The 17,923-nt window shown below is 37.7% G+C and overlaps 1 protein-coding gene across 1 annotated transcript; it reads left to right on the top strand.

Annotated features, from left to right (window-relative positions):
* The first annotated feature begins 1,691 nt into the window (after positions 1 to 1,691).
* Positions 1,692 to 11,649, top strand: IMPA1 (inositol monophosphatase 1). The gene is made up of 9 exons (XM_058832866.1): positions 1,692 to 1,847; positions 1,943 to 2,024; positions 3,343 to 3,476; positions 5,358 to 5,462; positions 6,717 to 6,762; positions 6,907 to 7,015; positions 7,729 to 7,837; positions 9,275 to 9,426; positions 9,841 to 11,649. The coding sequence occupies exons 2-9, from the start codon at positions 1,962 to 1,964 to the stop codon at positions 9,957 to 9,959; spliced, it is 837 nt and encodes a 278-aa protein (XP_058688849.1). The 5' UTR covers positions 1,692 to 1,847; positions 1,943 to 1,961; the 3' UTR covers positions 9,960 to 11,649.
* The last annotated feature ends 6,274 nt before the right edge of the window (positions 11,650 to 17,923 follow it).

The raw sequence follows: 17,923 nt of genomic DNA, 5'->3' as shown, positions 1-17,923 counted from the left end.
TACTGTGGTAGCAGCTCCTGGCCTTGTTCCAGTTCAAACTCTGCTACAAGGTTGCCTGGCATGTTTTTGTAATATATACAACATTTTGGAAAGGGTTGTATTAACACCAAGAGTTGATTGTGAGTGGATTCTTCATCTGTTAGATTGGCTAGGCAATGCTGTAGTAAACAAGAAATAATATATCACACTAAGAAAGCAGGCAGTAATCTCTCATACTTTTATTTGCACCAAATTCTATTTCTGTGTCTTTCTTAGAAAAGTATGCACCCTGGAGTGTGATCAGTCTGGTTTGCAGACTTTCTATCAATAAATCATGTTTGTTCATTCAGTTTATCAGGTGACACATAACAATACACCTTGCAGCTTAGTTCTCTACCTAGTAGCCTTGTACATAAAAGACAAAATTTCATTTCAGCTGTAATAGAAATTGTGGTTTGGATTAGGAAAATTGTTATACTTTTTAGGAGAGAACTTCAGGCATTCCTGTTTTACTTCTGCTGATTTTAGGGTGAATACAGAATTTGAAATCTCCTGTAAGACCCTTGCTGCAATGTTAAGTATAAAATAATGATGTAAAAAAGGCCATTTTTCATAACACTCGTGTAGTCCTATATAGGTTGTACTGAGTCATGTCCAGCTGCTTGCCTCAACAAAAACCAAATCTGAGCCAAAGGACTGTGTGCTTTTGGTATAACCTTGTAAAGAATTATTTACAAAATAATCAACAAAAACACAACTTAACACCTCTGTAGTTCTTTAATGACTCTAAATCCTTAACAAAGCAGGCTTATTCCTGTTTATGAGATGGAAAGGAAATGTGGAATTGCACAGTGACTTGCCCCACACAACAGATTCAGTGAGTGGAAACTGTATCTTCAGTGATGAAGAAAGGACAAAACTAACCCCCTTTGGCCTAGCTCTGCCTTGGGTTGGCATGGGGGCAATGGGGTAAGACTGCTTCTTTTGGTGTAGTAGGCGTTTTATGATTAAGTGTAAAGCAAGTTGCAACCCTTGCCCTGTTTAGCCAGATCACCATTTTACATAGGACAGTCAGTTACATCGCTTGCAATTTGTAAGGACAAAACAAGCCCTGAATGTTTTGATGAGAGACAGTAGGCTCAAAAGACCACAGGAAAAAAAAAAAAAATAAACTTGTATCAGTCAGGCTTGGAACGTTTTTCTCCTCTATAATTTTAATTAATATTGATTGCATCAGTTGCACTGCAAATCGTTTTCAAAAATCGTCGACCTCAGTGAACCTGCTCTCCGTGATGGTTCTGAGGCACTGGCACAGGTTTCCCAGGGATGATGTGGATGTCCCACCTCTGAAAGGGAGCAAGGCCCAGTTGGATGGGGTTCTGAACAACCCGGTCTAGGGGAAGGTGACCCCAGCCACGACAGAGGCGTTGCTTACGATCTTCAAAGTTCCCTCCCACCCAAACCATCTTTTCAATTCTATGGTAAACTTCAATCGCATGCTCCATGGGAGAGCATTTACGGTATCTCCGCCCCGCCACGTCCAATTATTAACAACGAGTCGACATCAAAGTCTAATTTCAACACTTCCCCTGCACATTTTGGCAGAGCCGGCGCCGAGGCGGCCGCGCCCGGCCCTGGGCTCCCTCACACGCAGGCGCGGCCGCCACCGAGCGGCGGCGGCGGAGGAGGCGGGCCCGCGGCGCGTGCGCCTGGGCGGGAGCGGAGCGGTGAGGGCGGCGCGCGCCGCAGCCGCCATTTCGGGCGCCGCCAGGGGCCTGCGCGTCCTGCAGCGCCCGGGACGCGTCCTGCAGCCACGGGGCGGGGCGTGCGCTCAGCCTATTTCCTCATTTGAGCAGCGCTTGAACGAGGTGAAGCAAAAAGACTTCGAATTGGTAAAAAAAAAGAAATTAAAGAAAGAAAACAAGCCACACTAATTTTTTGCATTAATCTCTCCTTTTGCTAGGCTCTTTATCTCGGGAAAGATGGCAGATCCCTGGCAAGAATGTATGGATTATGCAGTTGGTTTAGCAAGGAAAGCTGGGGAGGTATGTATAAGCTCTTCATAAATGATAACGTGATTTATTGAGTCTAATATGTGTATGACTTTTGAAGGAGGTTGATGTTGGAATTTCTTTTGAAGAGTGTTTGTCAAAAACCTAAATGGGCATTATAGTTTGTGATGTTCAAGTGCAAGATTAGAGTGTCTTCTATGTTTGCAGCTTGGTTAACTTAACAAAACAACTTTGTGCTTTTCCTCGACCTGGAGTCCGATTAAAGCCTAAGGAGTCACTTATTCCTTGAGTTTGATTTAAAAAATAAAATTCAGAACTGTAAACAAAGAGCATCTCGATTTTCACCCTTAAACTACTCCTGTCTGCCTTAATATTTTTCCAACCTGAAAGCTGGTGACAGTCGTTCTTGTGAACGCCTCAATCAGCTTTATACAGTGGCTTGTTGATGGCACACAATGCTGTGTTGTGTTCTCTCCATCCTTGGAAGTGTCTGAGGCCGGGTCAGCTGGAACTCTTAAGTCTGGTCTAGTGGAAGGTGTCCCTGCCCATGGCAGGAGGGTTGGAACTAGATGGTGTTTAAAGCTCCTTCCAACCCCAACCATTCTGTGATTGTTCCTCTAAGTGAAGACTGCTTTGCTTCTGTAAATAAGAGCCATCCCTTACCGTGATGATACTTTGCCATTTGTGATCTAAAATGGCCTAGAACAAGAAAAAGTGTGTACATCTTGACAAAGCCTCAGCACGAGTGGTTACGAAATGTTTTGGTTCTTAGTAGTTTTGCTTAGTAGACTTGAAGGCTGTGGCGGCCAGACAAGATGGCACATGTACTAATTCTGTCCCCTGGAGCTACAGAATCTGGAACATTGTCTCTGCAACAACCTCATTAAAGTCTTTCCTCAGAAAATCTTTTTGAGCTACAGCAAAATAATTCTGTGGGTTGTGAAGCCTGAATTCTTGCTTAAGCTGATACTGATAGTTTTAAGATCATAAATACAGGGTGTGGCTAAAAATAGCTGACTTGAGCTCAGTCTTAGGTGTTTTATTCAACTCTGTTATTTAAATTTGTAAATCTAAAACTTGTTCTTACAAAATGGACCCTAGTTTCATCTACCTGGAGATCTTCCTTTTTTACTTAGATTTAAAGCCATATAAAACTTTGTACTGAGTAGGGACTAGAGATGCAAATCCCAGCTCCTGCATTTAAATCCAGTTTATGTCACTGCTTGTGTTTTGTGTGTGCAGTATGGAAAATGATTGTAAAAATTATACTCAAGTTCTTCTGGAAAACTTAATATTTTCCGTAATGTTAACAGTGAAAGATTTTTTTTTCTATTTGTTTTTGTTGTAACAGATAATCTGTGGAGCGCTCAAAGAAGAAAGATCTTTTATGACTAAAAGTTCACCTGTAGATCTAGTGACGGAAACTGATCAAAAAGTAGAAAACTTCATTATTTCTTTGATAAAAGAGAAGTATCCTTCTCACAGGTATGGCTTGTTACCAGTATACTTTTGACAGAAGAAAATTGAAAAGTTTATGATTTTACTTGGAAAAGTTTTATTACAAGTGGCATGCTGGAAAGTTGAGGCATTCTCCTTCAATAAATTAAGTATTTTAGAGTAGAAGTGGGTTGAAGTTTTGCCCAGGGCTCTAGCAACAAAACAAGGCGTCCCCAGGACTACTGACATGAGACAAAACTTAGGCTGAAAGTCACTTGCAGTTGAGCCAACTGTAAGAAACTTCTTGGTTATTGTGGTGGAAGATCAAAGATGGCCCCAGGAGACCTGGAACACAAATTTCTTGTCTGCTTTTGAGACTAGTGTTCCTTTGCTGTCTGTGTTGGATGGGTCCTGTGGAACTGAGCGTGCCTTTTGCAAATCTCATACAGTTTTACAACATAAAGCATCCTTAAAAGAAGACAGGATCTTCTTGCTTTGCATAACAGAAGGACTGTCATACAAAATACTGGTTTTCTTAATTGCCTTTCACCTTTTTTTCTTTCTCCTGCCCCTCTCTATACCACTGTCGCCCACCTTATGAAAAATGTATTCTTGAAGTGTGATCTATATGTATTTTGCTTACATAGGTCTGTCTTTAGCATTTTGACATAATGGCTCAAATTTAATACAGTTTCCTTAAAGTCAGTTTGCTATCTTTTTCTTTCATTTTTGCGGAGATTTTGTTATTGTAGCTGTATATGTGAAATGTAAGAAATCTGTGTAGAACTGGAACAACTGAGGTGGTGCAAAAGTTCAGTAACCAAATTGGTATATGCATAAGGCTTATGGAATGACCTTGAAATAACAGTTTCTGTGACATTGATAAGCATTTTAGTCTATTTTAGCTTCTTTTTATTTTAAGTAACCAATGTTGCAGTAGACATAATGATGCTGAACTTCTCCTAGTGAATTACTCATCCACCTGTACTGAGTCTCATTTTTCTGAAGGTCTGCTGCTTTTTGGAAACATGCTGTTTCTTTCTGATTAGTCATCTTCACTTCTGTAGTTAATCATAAAACTCCCAATCAATATTAAAGGGACTTCATTTGTTTCCCCTCAGCAGTTATTTTACATGTTTTTGAAGTAAAGTGTGCTGCAGATTTTTCATAGGTTGAGTAATTTGTGATAAATTGTGACAACCTGCAAAAGGCCTCAAAGAGAATTCCACCCACTTAAGTCATTCTAATAATTTTGCAGTTTAAAACGCATTCATGAGTAGCAAAACTTGTGAAATTTGGGGTGCTGTGGCACTGTTACTTCTGTGTCCCTGGAGTTTAGTACTGTGGCTGAGCATACACTTATCCATCTTCTTCAGGAGCTCTGGTTTGAATTTCATCCCTTTGTCACGCTTGTAAAACTAAAGTTTTGAGATTAACAACTTTCTGTCATATCTGGGTTGAAATCAGTCTTGAAATTCAACAGTGGCTGCAGTGTTCTAACCAGGTACATAAGACCACAAAATCTTCACTGAAAACACAAGCTACAAAGTAATGTTGTATAACGCAAATAAGCTGAAAGGTGTAAATAGCTATAGGTATTTTGAAGAAAATTTGATGATGTTACTGGAAAAAAAAATGATGAAAACATCAATATTCTGAATGCTAAATTCTGGTATTACTTCTGAGTTTAAACATAAAATTATTTTCCCAGCATATTGTGCTTATCCTTGACATTATAAATATTCATGCAAGCTTGATCAGATATGGTTGGTGCTTTCCGGATAAATAATGTATTTCTCAGCTTTTTGCATATGATCACTGGTGGTACTCAAAGCTTCATCTCACTTTTAAGAATTTCAATGTCAAGGACAATGTTGTAATTCAGATATTTTAAACAATTTCTGTCTTTTAAATGTGTTTCAACTGTAGCTTTATTGGAGAAGAATCTGTTGCAGCTGGAGAGGGCAGCATTCTGACAGATAACCCCACATGGATTATAGACCCTATTGATGGAACTACCAACTTTGTACACAGGTCCACCTTTCTTTTTCTTTTTTTTTTAATGCAATCTCAACTGATTACCCTTTTTATTTCTCCAGTTCCGTGCATGTAAGGTTGTTTTTAATTTTTAAACTGCTTTAAAAGAGATACTATGAACTTGTTCATAGTTACAATTACTGCATATTGAGAGCCATTGGGCAGTTTTTGCAAGCATTTTAATGTTCCTGTGAGTATTGTGACAGTCTTGCTCTGTTACCTACATCAGTTCCATATAAGGCCTGTATTATATGGCAGGGGTCAGCAGCTTCTGGCATGGATTCCAAAGATAGATTGGCAGATTTCTACAGGAACAGGATTCAGAATAAGAAGTTGAAGCAACTCAACTTTAGGAAAGGAATAACAGCTCCAGGTGCTGATTTCGAAGAAATTTCAAATCCATTGACATCTAGGAGCCCCAACTATGAAGGAAAGCAGGATATCACCAGTAGCTATCAGTGATATTTCGCAACAAGATGAGGAGGGGACTTGTATAGTAATGCTGACAGCCTCTTTTAAATGTGACAAATTTTGGCCCCTGTGAGCTTTTCTGAGTCTGTTCGATTTCAGTTTTGAAGCGACTGTTGCTTTGTGCATAATGGCTTTTAGACACCTTTTGAATCATGCTAAATAACATATTCAGGAAGTTGTAAGAAAATAACCCGTTCTGCTGAATCTACAGGCTTAAATATGGTATTTTTTGCAGAAAGAATAAAAGCAAATGTCTGAGAATTAAAAAATAAATTAATAAATAATTGGTTGATTGTTTCAAACTAGACTGAGATGCAATCCACCATGTCTTGGATGGTCCTACTATCTTCACTCTTCCTGCATTCTTCAGTATCTGTCTTTGTCATAGCTTTGGTGGAGAAGGTGGGGGTGGTAGGAGGTAACTTGGTTCTTTTTATGAGAACGGTTTGGCCAGCTTATTCCTTCTGAGAAAGGTTAGTAGCATGAAAGCTTGTTTGCATTCTTCAGCTGTAAAGAACAGTCCCTAGGATAGGAACAGCTGTTACAGAAATGGCAGCCTCTGGTGGGTAGAAAAGTTTGTGTTTCAAATGGTAATCAATGTTGTTGACTCTGTTTTCAGCTAAATTGTGCAAATTCCAGAAAACTATGTTTTATATAATGCAAGTTTATTTTTGAAATATATATTATATTTAACTGAACACTGTCTTTATTGAGATTAAGCATGGTAATAAAATAAACTTAGTATCTCACTATAAATTAGTGAAATGTTTTGTTTTGTAGGTTTCCATTTGTGGCAGTTTCAATTGGCTTTGTTGTAAACAAAAAGGTATACTTTTTATTACTTAATATCTAATCAAATCCAAATTAATTGCTTGCTTCTAGTTACAACTAAGTTCTGTAATTTCCTATTAAACAGTTAATAAGAAGAAAGGGAAAAAAACTCTCAAGATATTTTTCCTTTTTCTTGCAGATAGAGTTTGGAATTGTGTATAGTTGTATAGAAGACAAGATGTATACTGCCAGAAAAGGAAAAGGTGCATTTTGCAATGGTCAGAAACTTCAAGTATCGGGCCAAGAAGGTAAGCTGAACTGAGTAGCTTCTTTCTGGTAATTACCAGATTGCAAGTGAGACAAGAGAAATTTGGGACCTGGATGTATTGGTATTACTTAGCTCATATTTTTGTTTTGCAAGACTTTCTTTGGCTGTGGGCAGTTTAGTTTTGAGAAACACCTTTTATGTTCTCTTTGATGCATATGATATGATCTATGCAAAACCAGGACTCGGCAGTTGAAGATTTTATTTCCCATGTATTGTGGTTTTGTTAGTTTGTTTCTTTGTTTTTAATTCCCCGTATGTCTGCAGTCTTTCTGAGATTGTTCTTTAGAGTGAAACAAATTCGCCAAACAATTAATCTTCTCCCAGGTGTGACCTATAAGTCAGTACCACTCTTCCGTGCTTACAACCCTACATCAAGTGAAATCCATGCTTCAAATGAGCTCTTCAAGTATCTCAAGACTGTGTTAATTTTTACAGCAATAGAATTTTATTTAGTAGTGGCATCAATTCGTGCATATGCACAGTTGGAGCAGACCATGCTTCTTTCATTGTATTTTATTTTTCCTGACCTTTTCCAAATAATAACAGACTTTTATATGTTTGATATATGTAATATTTTATTAAGATACCTCACTTTTATTCTGTCTTGTAAGAAAGCAATGAAGTAAACTCTGCTAGTTACTGTGACTATGTAAGCTGTGCTGTTGGAAGAGCAAGGTTTTTTTTCTTTTATAGACATTACAAAATCCCTTTTGGTAACAGAATTGGGGTCAAATCGTGATCCAGAGGCTATAAAAATAATTCTTTCTAATATGGAAAGACTTCTCAGTATTCCTATTCATGGGTAAGATACTTCCTATTTTCATATATATTTATATATATTGACAGAGGTTATTATTGTAAATATGATAATTTTTAGAGCGCTTTGGTTGCATTATATTTGACATTAAATATGAAATATGATTTAAATGTTTCTGTCTAGTAGCTTCCACAGAGAAACTGTGTTTAACTTTTTCAAGCTGAGACATGCAGAAGAGAACCCTAGCAATCAGTGTTGAGAAGCAAAGCATGTTTGGGCTTGCAGGACTACAAAGTGTTGTATTTAGTAGTTAGTTAAAAAAATTAAATACAATTTTGTGCTTTATTTTTCCCTATATAAAACTAGATTAACAGAAGCTGTATTGCATTTATTAGTTTCCTTTACTTTGTAATAATGAAAATTGTTTTACATATATATTTATAACACAAAAGTAGAGCTCCCTTTCCTCTTTCAAAACAATACAATTTTGAGTAGTTTAAATTGTCATAAACTGCTCTTATTTTGTTTGCATTCCATGCTTCTTTTCCTCCAGATAAGCCAAAGTCTGCATTTCCACAAACCATTTTGTATAAAGCTGGTTTCAGTAGACAGTTTTTCGTTACTCAACCATATTCATGTTTCTGATCTAACAAGTTTTATGCTGAAATTCTCAGAATTCTTGTTTTAACACTTAACATTTTTCTACTTCCAAAAGTAGAAAGTAGTTGTTAAAGAATATATGCCAAGATGTAAGTAGGAAATACATTTGTGATTTCAACTTAGGCATTTTATTTGTATACAATAGTTTGAGACTGGAGTTGATTTAAGTTGCTTCTTGCAATAGTTTAGCTGCTATCAGTTACAATGTAATGTACAGTTTACTGTTAACTGAAATAACCGGAGTTTTTTGTACAAAAAACAAGTCACACTTGCTAAGTACATTGACATTTCCAAAAGAAACTGGAATTTGTGACACAAGGATTTGGTGAAGTTATCCAGACTAAATTTATGCTGTGTAATTTATTTTTTGTGATTACCGTTAGAAGGTTTGGCAAGTCAGAGATGTTTACTGAGCATCACCAAAGAAACTGAAAAAATACCTGCTTTCAGCACTGAAAGGTGTATACTCTCCTTGAATTCTGATATTCAAAGAGCAGAATAGACTGTTACTGTTTCGTGGGACATTATCTTTCATAATATGTTCTAGTTTAAGAAATCATTTAAGATGTGTTTAAGCAAAAATTGATTAACAGAATTTGTAAGTGTAATTCCTCGAAATTTAATGTATTTTGAAAACACTTCAAGCTACTTAAGCAACACTTAATTCCCATTTTTTTATGTTTCACTGCAGCATTTCATCATACTTGCTCTAGTTCAGTTCACCTCCATCATGACATTCCTGTGTTCTCTGTGCAGTGTACACAGATGCTGTAACTTTTTTGCAAACTTCTCAGTTAAAACAACGTCTTGTGTCTCCTTTAGGATTAGAGCTGTTGGTACAGCAGCTGTGAACATGTGCCTTGTGGCTACAGGCGGAGCTGATGCCTATTACGAAATGGGGATTCACTGCTGGGATATGGCAGGAGCTGGAATCATTATTACTGAAGCTGGTGGAGTACTGCTGGATGTAACAGGTAGGTACATGGGCCTGCATAATACTCCTTTGTCCTTTTAAGTGGCTAACAGGGGGCAAAATGTAGCTGAAATGAGAAGGCAAGAAGTTCTTTGCAGTCCTCTTTCCAAGCTACCACTATTGAACAGTTCCCAACCCATTAATAGGTTGTATGTTCTTAAGCAACAAGACAACCTTTACTCCCTTGGCTGGATTCCTGGAAAAGTGAAAAAAGACAGTAAACATGCATTGAAGAGAATTTAAATGCAGCTCATACAACATACCTGTTGTGTTAAATGCATTTTTGTCCAGAGGAAAAATGTGGTCCTAAATAATAATGTATAATTTACATTCAACTTTTTCAGTGCTTATTTTCATACCTACTTTTTATTTTCTTCATATATAAACTGGTTGCTTTGTTTGCTTTTCTTTCTAGGTGGACCATTTGATTTGATGTCTCGAAGAATAATTGCAGCAAGTAGTCGAGCTATCGGAGAGAGAATAGCCAAAGCACTTCAAGTAATTCCTCTGAGAAGAGATGATGCAACCAACTGAACACCAAAGCTGCACCATAAATGTCCTTATCTAATGTTGTCTCATATCCCACATGGTGGTTGTTCTACACCTTGAATAGATGGTAGTCTTTCAGTACTGATGTGGCTGCTAAGTAGAGCTTTGAGATTGAACAACATTCTAAGTAAGCTTTAACTGTTGAGTATTTTATTTAACATGACAATTAGATAAAAATCTAGAAAAATAAGCAAATATATGCAACTAGTATTTTCAAGTTTTATACTACACTGGAACACATAGCAAGAGACTCTTTGATGTATAGATAAATAAAGATCTCTAGTTCTGTAAGTGACAAAAATAAAACCCACTGTCCTAATACCACATCATCATATCTGATCCTGAACCCAAAAAGATGAAGGCATTACTGTCTGTACAGTCTTTCTCTGTCCAGTCTCCAGTGTATTGATTTCCTTACCTCATTGCAGTTTTTGTAGACGTGGTTCACACATTTCCAAACTTGTGGGTTGCTTGTAGTTTTGGCTACAATTTAAAGCCTTTATTACTTACCTATCATTGGTTTTGTAGTCATCATTCTTCCTTTCCAATGGTAGATGGACACAATCTCTTCCTTAGCCTCATATGTGGCCAGTACACTTGCAAATCCATTAAAATTTCAAAAGTAACTGTGCCAGAAAATAATGTGCATCTTCCAGAATTAAGTTCTGAGCACACCTGTCACCAAATGTACTTGAAATTAAGATGCAGTATGATTTGCATTTTGTTAATTTCGAATTGGTTTCTTCATGGATGAGTGTGCTTCAAAGTCTAAGGAATCATTAAATCCAAGAGAGTTTTCAGTACTTCAGCTGGCAAAAAATAAGCCCATAGTATGTATTTACATAATTTTCTAATTTTTCATAACTTTTTATAAGCTACAAAAGCAATGACTAACCAGGACCAGATTTACATTGTGTTTTACAGAATGTACATAGAGGAAGATACATACCTGAACCTAAAAGGTTTATAAATTAGGAAGTACTAGTGATTTAATTCTAGGTGGTAGTTGTTGTAAACTTTGAAAATTATACTGGTTCTCTGCATTTTTTGTATTTAAGATTGTTAAAAGCATCAGCGCACTGTTCAGATAATTAATGCACTTTAAAAAAATTGTCAGATTGGTTTTTAGACTGATTTTTTTTTTTTTTTTTCCTGTTGAAGAGAAAGTTGTCTCATTGGTTGTTTAGTTAAGACACAGCAGTGCTTTGGAAAATCTGACTTTATGTACTGCTGTCCCACTAGTTTTACTTTGAAAAATGGTATATTGAAGTTTTAAACGATTGCGTATTATAAATGCCAGGTTTTTATATCAGTTTATTTTGTAGATTTTTCAGAAACATTTAATTTTAAGATATGTCTAATGCCAGATGATTATTATTAACAAGGGCAGCCTCCTATTTAAAGGTCTTCCCAAAAAGCCAGACTTAAAATTAATTTACTTTTTTAATTCTTGTTGACAAGGATGTAAACGTTTTGAGCATTTCACTGTAACTTTATTGCTGTAAACTATGTGTGTGGGGTCACAGTTATTTTTAAGATGTCTTCTGTACCATTTCTGTGGCTTTTGTATAACAAAATCTGCATAACTTTATTTGTGAAATGGAGGTATGTCTAAAAAGTACTTAAGGTGGGAGAAGATGTTAGAAATAAATATACTTCAGCAGCAGTGGCTTTAGCTGTGCTTCCTTTCTTAGTATTCATAAGGTCCAGTGCTGTGGCCCATCAAGCTGGATCTGAGTTGAACACTTTGTTCTTGGCCTCAGATGTTCACAGATCATAAACTGTTGTGCCTTTGGATGTAGGATTATGTGTGCACCTGCAGTTGGGTTTTGGAGCAAATACTTCTACTTGTTCCTATTAGATCATGGTTCATTAATCATCTCCAACCTTAGACTCAAACTTTATTGATTATCTTGCCAGTCGTTTGTGTTGGAGGTCTATCATCTGACTGAAGCATGTAGTTTTCTCATTGTTAGCTTTCCTAATTATGTCTGAGGAAAAAAAATTTATTATTTTCTTTTTTGGCCCTCTTCTCACTATTTGTGTTGCATACTAGCCATTTTGCTAAGCATTACCTTCTCAGATACCTCTTCAATAAGTGCCCACTTTTTTTGTCATGTGAAAGGACACTGAAATGTAATTATTAAGTTTGAAAACATTTTGTTTCTTTTCTAGCCTGCGATTTTGACAAGATTTTGTAATGGAACAGAGAAGTCAAGGTTGCTGTGTATTCTAAATGCTTTTGCGAGTTTGTATAGGAGGTAGTCCCTGAATGTTCAAAACTACAAGAAGTGTGGTTTTGTTGCTTTGAAAGATGAAGTGGCAGAATTAATCCTCTTATAATTTTTCTAATAATTTAAGATAAAATTGCCTGTTTACAAGATAGCTTTTGCTGGGCAATGAGACAATTGGAAAGGAAGGGTAGTTACCACAGGTCGAACAGACAAACTGTCAAATTAAGGTCATGAATATTCCTTACGAAGGACCGAGTATACAGGAAACTTTCATGCATAGCTTTTCAGTGAGTAATAGGGGACTTCACCTGGCAAATTCCACTGTGGTTTGAACCTCAGCTCTGAGTGGAGAACACTCAAAATTTACAGGTGCAAGAAGATGAAAAGGATGGAGTCAGCAACGACACCAAGTGAAAAAAAAATTTAAAAATACTACTGGAAATTAAAGGACTATATGAGTAAATTTAACCAGTCCCTTTGCCTTTGAGAATTTAAATGGTAAACATTGTCACTACACTTACTGCAGAGCTTACTACTCGTCTTAACAAAGGTTTTCAGCATAGGGGACTGATTTTTAGCCCTTATTAGTTACTAATATACTTTTTAGTTAATTAATAAAGTTAAAATACCAATAACATTTTGAAGCATAAAATTTTTACTTTGGAAACCAGACACAAATGGTAAACACTTAAATGGGTATAAATCATGCCAAATCCATTGTGGGCCTTTCTCTCCCAACTGGCTATGGAGAAAACTTACTAAATATCTGCTGAATACATCTGCACAGTAATATAAGACACAGTAATCGTTGTAAAAATTCAATTAGAAAAGAAATCAACAACTTCAGGAATTCATCACTATCACTGCTACTACTAAACAAGTAGTGCTACAAAATAGGTAATAGTGATTTCTAGCACTGCTGTGTATGCAGGAGGGGAGGTAGCTTTCATCTAGTGTCCTGTCAATCATCCATCACTGACCGTTTATTGATTTGCTGATAATTTGTGATTGTTTCCTATGACTGTGGGCTGTGGAGCTTTGCTCTAGCTGCAAAGTAGAATATTCCAGTAGATGCAACCCTCTAGAGCTTTTCCCACTATGAAATATTGCCATAGTCCCAAAAGGCTTCAGGATCTGCTCAGCCCTCTTAAACAGCCCTGCAGAAAATCCCTCCTCTGCCCCACCTCCCCTTATGGAATATGGACTATCCCTCATAATATCTGTGACCTAAAGCTGTGGTGTAATTTTGCTTAGTCTAATGTCTGTGGGAACTAGGCATTCTGACTAGATATAAAATGTCATTCTGTGGCCTTGGTAAAGAAGCATTTTAAATAAGGAAGCTCTCTTTCTTTTCCTGAGGTTCTTCCCATCCTCTCAAAGCCAGCTGCTGATTCAGTTCTATTCATTACCTGTGAGAGAGGTAATTACTTCCTTCACAAGTCTGATCCTGTTGCTAAACTGCAACTCTCCAACAGCACATTGGTTTTGGATCTACAGCAGCTGGCATGGCTGCCTTTATTTGCAGAAACTCCAAGCATCACAAGGATGTCAATGATGTGACACCTCAGGAGTGTCAGCCAGCTCTCCTGGATGGCATAATCCGTTCCACCTCTGGATTACTGCTTGTCCAGCACCAAGAGCAGCAGTGGGTGTAGCCTGTCACATCACTCTCCAGTTTACAATCTTCACACAAAGATCTGCAGCTTCTTAAAGATCAGCAGGAGCTTCTGAAATGTCCCCTGTGCCCACTATCTGCTGTCTGCCTGCTAAAACAACAGGGCAAAGAAAATCAGACACACTTCAAAGCCATGTGCAGCATTTGGAACAAACAAATTGGAGGACTGTGCTCAGCTGAGAGCACATTATGGCACTGTATGAAAGAGCTACAAACTCCCACCTGTTTGAGGAGGAAAATGGATTAAAGAATGGAATGCTTTCTCCCAAAACAAAGCAGAACTAAATTTCTAGCACAATTCAAGCTATTAAGATGCTAAAAATAATGGTGACTGTACATCCTGTTCCAGAAGCTTACAGCCTGTCTTGATGACTGGTACATTGCCTGCATACACTGTGTCACACTTGGTTCGCACAATCCCAATGATGATTTTTACACTGAGGTGATTCTCTCTATACAAAAGTTGCTTCACCTGGGAATTGGGCCTTCTGTACTCCCATTAAATGGGAAGGAAAAGAGGAAGAAAATACAATAGCAATGTTTGTGCCACAGCAATAGGCAAACCAACCTCCCCTTTTCACACACTGGAAGATTAAGGTTTGTATTTTGTTATGTCTTTCCTTAGCTCTGCAGAGACTACGTTTACAACCACGTGAATCACTTTATTTAGAAGTGGTTGTACTGCAAATACTTGAGAAATCACTTCATATGAGCTCTTCTTCAGCTTTCTGGGTTACATCTTCCTCTGCTGCTGTCCCGGGAGAGGTGGTTCCGTGTCGTTCCATCCTGCCCGCGGATGCAGGCGGAGGGCGGGCTCGGGAAGATGCGCAAACCCGCAGGGAGCCGCGCCCCTCACCGCTCCCGGCACAACACTAGATGGCAGCCGGAGCCAGGGAAACACCAGGAGTCCTTCGGAGAACATTCTCCCACGCCTCCCGTTCACCCTCCTCCTGCTCCCTGTGGTTATTGTCGGATACAATAACTGAGAGCTATTCAGAAGAATTATGCCAAAATATTTTGTGGACTTTATCTCTGTTTTTCTGTGATTTGAGAAGGAGTGTGAAACAGTACTTGTGCCAGCAGAATTAACGTTCCCTCCTTTTCAATGTATGTTGAAGATTGTGGTATCAATCACAAAAGATCGCAATTCTGAATTCTAAAATAATATAAAAACCATGCAAGTCACTAGATTATTCTGCATTTAATTCTGTAGGAATTTCCCCTGTATTTTTTGTTGTCATAAATTAGGACATGGTTTTTTAAAAGCTTTTCTTTAATCCTACCAGATAATCTTCTGGGCATGCACATATTAATCTGCATGCAGATACAACCCTGGGACAACAAGCCCAGATACAAATAAGCAGGTCTTTATGAGTTTTGAGATACAACTGTTTTATTTTCCAGAGAGAACACAAGCTCTATATTTTTGCCTCCAAATGTGTTGTGATGATGTAAAGGAACTATTGTAGCTGTGTCTGCATTGTCCCTGTACAATAGTATATTGAGACTATATTTTTCAGGATCTGCTCAAGCATGGACAGGTAACACATCTGCTTATTTCAAGGTTCCATGGTCTCTGTGCTGCATCCTGTAAAAAGTTTATTTGTATTTATAACCTTGCCTACAAAGGCTGAGGCCTAGAGGTTGAATGCCAATGCATTGACAGAAGGTTCATTGTTTATTTCAGTGTGGCTGTTGAGAGGTGCTGCCTCCCACGAAAAGAATTTTCTCAGGAAAAGACTTTCCTGCCCTGCCTGTAACACATCTGGAGATGCCCTGCCAGGGCTCACCACCCAGGACATGCCCAGCATAAGGACACAACCGAGCACATCTCCACAGGCTGTTGGGGAGACCCCAAGGTACTCTGCTTCCTAAAAGCAAATAGTGAAAAGAGAGAGATGTCCTGTAATGTCTGCAGTGCTCTTTAATACAGCTCAGGGTGAATTAAAATAAGTTACTCTAGCGGGGTTCAGCATGGTTTTTCTCTTTTGTACTATGACTTCTTTATGGTATTGCAAGATAACTACACTGGCCTTCCTTCCTCAGTTGCAAATTTCCCTTTGGACAAAGCTCCTAATGCTGTTTCTGGCACTGAGGTTCTTGGCCAAGGACTAATAGCTGAGGGAAGAGGGTCCCAGCTGAGATGTGTTGACCTGGGGATTGCTACGGTGTGGGATCTTGGGGAAGGTAGGAGAGGAACTTGGCCAGAATAGGCCAACAGCAGCAGGGATGAGAGGTCCTAATTTGGTACCACCTGATATTGGTGGTACCTGCAGGGAATGTTTCTGTTTTAGGAATGTCATTCCAGCTCTCATGACAAACAGGCATGATGACATCTATAGGGGTATATAGAAAACCTCTGCAGGGATTTCAATTTTCTATAGTTTTTCCAGAATTAAAACAAGTAAATTCAGGTGTAACAGTTCATCATAATGACTTTATTAATGGCATAAACCTCCACTTTACTGGATATTTGCATTGGTCTATTGTAGGCAAACAATCACCTCACCACTGAAAGCTAAAAACAATAAAAACACCCTTTATTTCTGCTTCATTATACTTGAAATTGTGGTTTCAGTTCTCAACAGTCCTCCAGCAAAACACATTAAAAAGAGAGTAATGGTTAATGTTATTAGAAATTCTTGTTTCAATATTTATGTAGTTGTAATTAGCAATGTAATAGCTGTGTAAAAGTAAATTGTACCCCCACTTCATCTGTGCACCTTGTTCAGCTCGCTGTGTTGAAATGGAATTCATAATGACAAACTGCCATAGCAGAGGGAGGTAAAAAGCTTTGCTTCTGTAGGCACTTAGATGTTAATAGCAGTTTCTACTGAAAGGAAGTGCAAACCTGGACATAATGACTCCCATCAACAGTCATTTATGTGGCTGACACTGAGAACCACTGCTATTCAGTTAGATGAATCAATTAGTAGAGAAAATATGTTTTCCACAGTACACATTCCAGTCCAGTTAACTTCTCCTATCTTTTATTTAAATATCCTGGAAAATTTATAACTAGTAGTTATTAGCCAGAAGTTATTAGTCAGAAGCATTTCTTTCTGCTGGTTGTACCTGCCAACTCTTAAGCCTAATACTTGAGATTCTAGGAAATGCCATCCCAACTCTATATTTAGTTCCTCCAGTTCAGCAGACTCTGTTACTAGTGTTAATTTCTTCTTCCCAAAGTTTTCATTATAATCTTCAGTGCATCTCAGCTGAAGTCAAGTGGATTATGTCTCCTGGCTAATCCAGACTGGAGAGTTGATTGTCTAGGGTTTGTTTTGGTTTTGGTTTTGTTTCTGTTTTTTTATTTAAATGAAAGAATGATGGACAAAATATTCAAAGAATGGAAAGGAAAGCGAGAAATCACAACCCCATTCCCTCTCTCAGGTAAACATGTCCTTCACTGGAGTTCTTTAGGATAGGATACCCTCCTACCTTCCCTTTTAGAGTGATACTTCAAGAAGTGAGAAAAAAAAAAAAAGTATGCAAAAATACATCCCTTGATTTACTTGAAATGAGCACTAAATCCAGTTACTTCCAACTCCACACATGGTTCTGGTCCTGAAAGGTCTGCTTCTATACAAAGCCCTGTGGATCAGATGTAATCCATAGCAAAGATTTTAGACTGAGTTTTCTGGAAAACAGATAATTTGCATCTCTTTAAAAAAAAATTATTTTACCAGAACATCTATGAAAATAAGTAATTAGTTAATTTTTCACAAATATTAAAAGCTATTTAATTGGCTGAACTTTCACAAGAAAAGGCAGCATCTGCATAGAGGATGGAACAGAAGATAAGAAAGTGGGAAAAACTCAGTTACAGTTTAACCTATAAAGAGACTACTGATTTTATAAAACCGGCATCAGTTTACAATAAAAACCCCCAAATCAAATTACAGCTATTGAGATAATGTAGACAGCAAAAGAAGACAGATTTTTCTGCTCTGTTCATCTTTACCTGAACATACTCATTAAAATTTTGTTTCATTTGATGTCTTTTTTTCTCCTCACTTGCTTCATATGTTTCAACACAG

Source organism: Poecile atricapillus, chromosome 2, assembly GCF_030490865.1.
Source record: "Poecile atricapillus isolate bPoeAtr1 chromosome 2, bPoeAtr1.hap1, whole genome shotgun sequence".
In the NCBI taxonomy this organism is placed as follows: Eukaryota; Metazoa; Chordata; class Aves; order Passeriformes; family Paridae; genus Poecile; species Poecile atricapillus.
The sequence above is the reverse complement of the archived record's forward strand: the minus strand, read 5'-3'. Positions and strand labels throughout refer to the sequence as shown.

What these genes read in the sequence shown, in the direction of transcription:
- IMPA1 (XM_058832866.1), top strand. Translation starts at nt 1,962, where the DNA reads ATGGCAGATCCCTGGCAAGAATGTATGGATTATGCAGTTGGTTTAGCA. An exon ending in GCTTTGTTGTAAACAAAAAG is followed by an intron (nt 6,763 to 6,906) that starts GTATACTTTTTA and finishes TTTTTCTTGCAG; the next exon opens with ATAGAGTTTGGAATTGTGTA. An exon ending in CTCAGTATTCCTATTCATGG is followed by an intron (nt 7,838 to 9,274) that starts GTAAGATACTTC and finishes TGTCTCCTTTAG; the next exon opens with GATTAGAGCTGTTGGTACAG.